Source organism: Poromitra crassiceps, assembly GCF_964638095.1.
Source record: "Poromitra crassiceps genome assembly, chromosome: 9".
Lineage (NCBI taxonomy): Eukaryota > Metazoa > Chordata > Actinopteri > Beryciformes > Melamphaidae > Poromitra > Poromitra crassiceps.
The window spans coordinates 44772210-44779865 of record NC_139630.1 but is presented as its reverse complement, the minus strand read 5'-3'; the positions used below and the strand labels follow the sequence as shown (position 1 = coordinate 44779865).

Genomic DNA, 7656 nt, shown 5'->3' with positions numbered 1-7656 from the left:
GAAAATCATAGAAATGATGTCCGGTGTCCGAAAAGCCTGTCATATCTGGCCTTTGTGCTTGACATGTTTGCTCCATAAGAGTAATCTGTAATGCTAAATAAAGCATGTGTGTGTTTTAATGTGGCAGGCGTTACCTGGAGGAGCAGTTCATCCTGCGTGTCATGGTGCAGCTCACGTTGGCCCTGAAGGAGTGCCACAGTCGGAGTGACGGCGGTGTCACCGTGCTTCACCGAGACCTCAAGCCAGCCAACATTTTCCTGGACGTCAAGCAGAACGTCAAGCTCGGAGACTTCGGCCTAGCGAGGATCCTGAACCACGACACCAGTTTCGCAAAGACTTTTGTCGGGACACCTTACTACATGTCTCCAGTGAGTTCTTATGTATCATTATGTTATCGTGATAACATGATAACATGATACATGTTATCATGTATTCACTGACAATAACAAATGTGGAGTTGTGCTGATATTAAGATTTTTACTTGGCTCAGTAAGGAAAATAATAGTCGCTAAGATTTTGTCAGCAACATAAATGTAAACAAGGGTCAAGGTTCACTTTATTTGTCTCCATGGGAGAAATTTGTCTTGGAGTAGAAGACAAAAAATACTGCAGTACATACAGACATAGACAGTACATTAAAAACACTGTCGTGCACTGCAAACACTTGGAAAGTTGAGGTAGTCACAGTCATTCATCAGTCATTTATACTTATCGCCTTTTAGGCATACCTCTCAGACCATAGCACCACTATAACGCAATGCAAATTCTGCAAAGCACAAAAAGTTCTAGTGCAATCAGTTGCAACGATACTAGTAAATCACACATATTACAGGCAAGCAAACAAACGATTGTTAGACTTACTGTACATGTTAGCAAACAAGAAATTGTTAAAACTATACATAGGCACGCAGGCAGATATTAGAGCCTGTGAAATGATCTCAGAGCCCTCTGTCTGACCTCAAGGGGGAGCCCATTAATCAGTTTAACTGATAGAGGAACAAATGAGTGCTTGTATCTGTTGTGCTTACACAGAGGGACCCTGTATCTCCTACTGTACCAGAGTTCCTCAGCACATACTCAGAGTTCAACACATGGGTGGGGTCAGGCAAAATCTTGTTGGCCTTCTGAACGGTGGCTTGTTCAAGGATCTCTTGGGGGGTGAGGGGGGTGGGCATTCCCATAATCTTCCCTGCCGTTATGACCAGACTAAATATTTGAGATTTAAGACAATAAAGCATGCTTTAAAATATGATGAACCACAGGGAATGAATGAATGAATGAATGAATGAATGAATATTTTATTTTCGTGTCAGGACAATTACATGACCCATCCCACATGGGATTATCAGACACATCAACATTCAATATTTAACAAAACATAACATTCTGGTATGTTACCCAACCAGAAGCTTTCAGTGCAGCCCAAATTAGAGAGTATATATACATGCAGACATAATATGCCTATACATATACATACATATACATTCATACATACCTGCACTGAATACGAAAATAAAACGAAAAAATAAATAGAAAATAAACTCTACTTTATCAGTTATACGTCAACCTTCTCCTCCTGTCCCATGCTTTAGAAAGAAATTCAGAGAATGCAAAAATATTATCAAAAAGAAATTCGAGTATTACTCCGTTCTCACTATCTATCATATTTAGCTCAGGAGTATGGAGTATGGGAATGTTGTCTCTTGTTTCAAAGAGTGTGTATTTATGCACATGACTTAGTTGCAACATAACCTCCAAGTCAGGGTAAAGGTTAATTACATTTCCATGCAGCAGGTTGGTCTTGGAAAATATGTAAGGGTTAATGCCCGCGAAGTCCCTTAAAAAGTGATAATGTACACCTCGAAGGGCATTAACCCGCTTATACCATGGTCACTTGCCAACAAAACAATAAGACCAGTCATTTATATTTCCATGTGTAATAAATAAAGCAATCTAAATGGCTAAATGTCTGTTATTCATACTGTAAATCAGTCTTCCACGAAATAAAATAGTCCCTCCCACCTCCACCAATCTCCGTTTTAAAGCCGACTCAAACGTTAACTTCATCACAGGAATGCAGGTTTAACGATGTTTTGCGTTCTACATTAAATGAAGACATTACCGTTTGGCTGCTTGCTTTATTTTGTATGATAGATACGTATTGGCCAAGTATATTAACATTTAAGAGCGAAGAGTTTCAGGAAGTGAAAAGTGCAGCGGGGGCTCGCACTGCATGCATCTCTCTCTCTCTCTCTCTCTCTCTCTCTCTCTCTCTCTCTCTCTCTCTCTCTCTCTCTCTCTCTCTCACTCAAAGGGCTCGCCCCCGCTCGTGCACGAGCCGAGGGAAATATCCTCTTTGTCGCCGAGAAGAGCCTGGTGACGCGAGGTTAAAAATCTCCGAAACGAAAATCAAAATTGTAAATAAGAGTTATTTTTGATAAACTGAGCACACAGGGGTGATTTAAATACTTACTTTGACCGAGTCAATTTTTTTCTCAACATCCAAAATTGTCATATTAACCCTTAACGGGGGTATAGAGCTCAAACTGCTCTCCTGATAACACTGATGAAACTATGGCGCATTGATATGAACGGTGAACAGACCATTTAGCTAGGTGTCCATTATCACTGTACAATATCACTTTTTAATGGACACCTTGCAGCCAATCAGAATCGAGTATTCACCCAGACCATGGTATAAAGTGTTTTAGTTTCTTAGCTCACACTTGAGATTTCATTATGAAACTAAAAATCCAGCATGACTCATTGCGGCCAACCCCAGCTGGAGATCTTCTGAGTTCTGCATGCTGAGATACCTGGCTGAAGGGTTTAGGGCAAGACACTTATTCTACTCTTAGGTGAAACTGTTAATGATATAACAATAATCTCTAGTTTGATTCAAAAACAGACATTTAATGGTAAAGATTTTTGGACTTTCAATGAAAATGCACCCATTAAATTGATTGAAACATGACTCCAAAGCCAGCTGTGCCTCCCAGGTTTCAGGCAATTTCTGTTGCCCGATTTTGGAAAGAAAGTTGACTGTTTTTAATAAGCCCTCGTCTGTCAACATCTCATCTTTTCAGGAACAGTTTAACAGGCTGTCGTATAACGAGAAGTCCGATATTTGGTCGCTGGGATGTTTGCTGTATGAACTCTGCGCATTATCGTAAGTTTTGCCAACTGAACTCGTCGTGCGCTTGAGCTAATTTCCCCTGCAGCCGGTTTGTTGAGTGCAGATCTGACACACTTCCTCTGTTTTTCTCCTGTTTAGGCCTCCGTTTACAGCTGGCAACCAAAAAGAGCTGGCTGAGAAAATCCGAGAGGGAAGGTTTAGAAGAATCCCCTACCGATACTCCGAGGAACTTAACACCTTACTGTGTAAAATGCTTCACCTGAAGGTTTGAAGTGCATCATTTAACAGAGCTATGGAATTTGATCAGGCTAGACACAGGGTTCCCCTGGTCATGGGAAACCTGGGAAAAGTCATGGATGGAGTTTGAAAATCTAATTTTCCAGGCCTGGAAAACAAAGTCATGGAATTGGTAAAATCCTTGAAAGTTGAAAGTCGTGGAATTTTGTTATGTGTAATTATTAAATTAATTGTAATCTTCCACATAATGCAACATAACGGCAAATGTATTTTTCTGTAGCTGTTGACGTAAATCCAATATACAAATCTGCGTGATATTAATGTCCAGTGTAGTAAATAATTTCTGGTATCGATTCAGTCACTGCCTCACATTATATTGAAATAATTATATTATGGATCCATGAAAAGTCATGGAAACGTTAAATGTTATCAATGAAAATGTGTGAGAACCCTGTTGACATTCAGTTTGTCAGCACTACAAACTGGTGAACTGGGTTCAGTGCTGTAGTGCAGTGTGTTGTGTCTTGTGTTGCCAGGACTACCTGAGGCCCTCGGTGGAGTCCATTCTCCAGAACAGCCTGTTGGCCGACATGGTCACTGAGGAGCAGAGCAAGGCACAGGCGAGACCGCGGAGGAGGTCGGCCGTGTCCGACGGTCCCGTTCACAAGCCCGCCGACGCAGACGCGGCCCCCGGCTGGGCCGCCGAGCTCCGACTGAGGGAGCAGGTTCTGCGAGACAGAGAGAAGGCGCTGAAGGAACGTGAGGAGAGGCTGGAGCGTGAGTGATGGTTTTACTTAAGGCTCTTCATCCCCCACAGTGTCCATTGTGCTACACGGGCCTCGTCTCCGCACCCGGCCAGGGTTTCATCACGCTGAGGTCTGGCCTCCAACAGTACAGCCTTACTGCATTTCACAACCGGGCCAAACTTGGACAAAGCTGCTTAACAATAAGGATTAATGGCTATGGATTCTCAATGGATTGTCTCGTATCTTGTGCAAAAAAAACTCAATCTTGTAGTAAGCAGTATTACATTCATAACTGTCTCATAAAATAAGTGATTATGGGATTTACAAGTAAAGTTATGCAAATGTGTAATTTGTTTCCCGGTTTCTATTTTACTTGTGCTAAAAATAATTGCCTAGGTGTGCCTGTGCCTGACATACATACTTTTTAATGTATGACTGATCAATCACAAACATAGCTGAACAAATCCAATGGAAATAAGGCGTATGTCAGCATAGCGTAATGAGATGTAATGAGACGCACCTTCAATAAACAAATACACCCAGTACACATTACAGCACTAAGAGCTGGCATGGAGCTTGGTGGTTGGAGAGCCCCGTAATTCAAACAGATTTATTGAATGCCTCTATGCCAGGCACTGGAGCCCTTTCACCTTTCTGCCTAACTTTCTGCATGTGTGTTTGTTTCTCAAGGATACATAAAGAAATCATATTTTGTATTTAGATTGCTCTAAATTCCTACACATTAAAAATAAATATTTTCTCTTATGGCAGAGAGAGAGCAGGAGCTTTGTGTTCGCGAGCAGCTGTCAAAGGAGAAGCTTGCAAGGTAAAACACAGATCACGTCATTCTATCTTTTGCTCCTTCCATAATCATTCCTTGTAGTGTAATGTGTTCATGTTACCTGATATTGTGTTTTCAGAGCGGAGGATTTGCTGAGGAATTACAACCTGTTGAAGCAGCAGGACGACGACATAGGTATGGGAATCAGACAAAGACGTCTTCTGGACCACCTTTAACTGAGACCAGAACTGAGCAGTGTTTCTCTGTATTTGGGGTGTGGGTTGCTACATCAAGTGTACTTCTTATTTTTTTAAACCATGAAATAAACTTGTTTTATACATCAATAAACCATGAAGTAAAGCTGGGATGGGAAGTGATTGAAGGGGAAATACCGCTTGTATTTCACACAAATGAGTCTTCTGAAGGGTTCTAGACCAGACTAATCTCTCGAGACAGACTTTCGACTTGAGACCAGACTGACTGATTAGATTAAGTTTAGTCTGAACTCTTCAATTAGTAACTCCTCCCTGTCTGGTCCTAGATGCCGAGGAGGGCCTCTCCCCGGGAAAAAGGAAGGTCCACTTTGCTGGCGACAGCAAAGAGAACCAGCGGCCAGACCGCGGACAGACTGTGACGAGCCAGGAACTGATGGTGAAGCGGCTGCAGGCGGCTAACCAGCGAGCACACACCCTGGGCCAGGTGGAGAAGAGCTACCAGTTCAAGAGCAGGCAGCTCCTGGGAATCCGCTAAAGCACAAGTCAAGTCACTGGTGACTGAATGTGAACGCTACTGAAAGCTAATAGAATAACCCTGAATGGAAATGAAGCTTTATTTATTTGTATGCTTGTTTTGTAGCGTTGACATAGTTGCTGCATACTGGAAGCCAAATGATTCAATGTCCTGTTGTTATTTCTGCTCTGTTCTTTAGTATATAAGTGACTGAATCACATCAACATCAATCCATAACATCGTAGATCTGTTGAGGATGAACCTTTGTAGTGTTCTGTTATTGTTGGTGATGCAAGAGTTAAGTGCATGTAGTTTGTCAATGACCTTTATTGTGCTGTTGTGTTGATATTAAAGGCAGCTATCTGATTGTTTTTATGCCAAATTATCTGACTAAAAGAACAATGTATGGCAGGGGTTTTCAAAGTCTGAGAATGGGGGCATCTCAGACAAAGCTTGGAAAAAAGGTCCCCCCGCCCCCTATGATCCCCCCCTTCCAGTTCCTATGGAATGCAGATGGGATCATGATTATGTTATTTGATCCCAGACATCAACAATTGAGCCAAGATAGCCTGATATTGCTATTTGAAATGGACAACATCAAAAGGCATTTATTGGTTTCTGACTCTGGGCAAGTGTCTCTGGATTATCTCTAACCAGATCACACACATTTAGGCTATTCTATGTGATCTCCTTTTGTAACTAACTTAACTAATGTAATAACCAATGTATTTTTTATATATTTTTCCACTTCCATTCTTCGAGCCTCCCCTGAAACTGTGGAGGCCCGCCTCCCACTTTGAAAACCTGATGTATGGCAATAGACATACATCTACACCTCCATGAAATGATACCCAAAGCTAAAAGGAAATGCCACAAAATGCAAGAATCCATTTAATCCCAGGATAGTGCATGTCCCATAGCCAGAACCCGTGACGACAATCAAAACTGCTTTTGCCGTTACAGGTGGAACTCAATTTAGGTATGAAATAATGCAAAGTGCATCATAAAATAAGTGATTGGGGCATGTAGAAGTCATGTAATAAATGTCCCAACTATGCATTGATCACGTTTTGTGAATGTCCTGAAATTAGTAGTATTTAAATGAGCCTACAATTAAATTAACTAAACAATCTAGGCTGAACTTCTCCCACAAGGGGTCATCAATTTCCCCATGAAAAGACTAATGACCTGTTAATGTGAGACCCTTCCTGTCTTATTGATTATGGCCTGAATAGAAAGCGAAAACAGAGATAAATAGAAACCAGAATGTCGACTACTCTTGTCCTGACATTAGATAAAAGAGGATAATTAAAATGGGTGTAGTGTTTGTTGTCAGGGTTTGGCTCTTCTCAGATTAAAGTCTATTTATGGGCTATTGAACATTGAATTTAAATTTGATGAAGTGACAAAGCTGAAAGAGGATAAATCACTGATTTAGTACCGTTTTCTCCAACAATGAAAGCGATATAGGCGCATTTAGCCTTATTTCTCCAGATAACTTGTCAAAATGAACAAGGATCTTTCATTTGATCCATTATTTGAAAATCTTTTCAGAAATTAGAAATGAGGAATAAGCATCTTACAAAACTATTAAACTATTTTGATTTAATTGCGTTATTCTGAATGTTTTCATGATTTTATTCATAATTGCATTCAGTTTAAAGTCTTGAAGAAGTGTGGAAAAAACCGCATTGTGAAATAGATGGTGGAGTAAAGACAACTTTTATTATGTTCACTACATTACAATTAATAATTCTGTGGAAATATGGAAATAAAACGTGGAAAAGTGCCGACAGGCGATACTCTGAATGGTTGGACGGGGGTACAGTTTCGTCTAGCGTGCATAGCAACGGGGTTGTCTGGTTTGTTGACTCCGCCTACCTGCGAGAGCTGCAAAACCTGGCCAATCAACTTTGATCTCACATTGTTTCAACCAATAGCAGCCAGCGGGGCGTGTCCGCTACGCTGCTCTGTTCCGTGTGGAAAGTTTACCGGCTCGGGTGCAAAGTTTCAGCCGTCTGCAAACC

General features: G+C 41.2%; 1 protein-coding gene across 1 annotated transcript in view; it reads left to right on the top strand.

Moving 5' to 3' along the window:
* nek2 (NIMA-related kinase 2) overlaps positions 1–5705 on the top strand; it is a 6805-nt gene extending 1100 nt beyond the window's left edge. The window contains exons 3-9 of the mRNA XM_083643714.1: positions 128–368; positions 3087–3169; positions 3275–3401; positions 3910–4150; positions 4891–4945; positions 5040–5095; positions 5442–5705. Coding sequence (XP_083499840.1) covers positions 128–368; positions 3087–3169; positions 3275–3401; positions 3910–4150; positions 4891–4945; positions 5040–5095; positions 5442–5650 — 1012 coding nt within the window. The 3' untranslated portion in view covers positions 5651–5705. The remainder of the gene's footprint in view (positions 1–127; positions 369–3086; positions 3170–3274; positions 3402–3909; positions 4151–4890; positions 4946–5039; positions 5096–5441) is intronic.
* The last annotated feature ends 1951 nt before the right edge of the window (positions 5706–7656 follow it).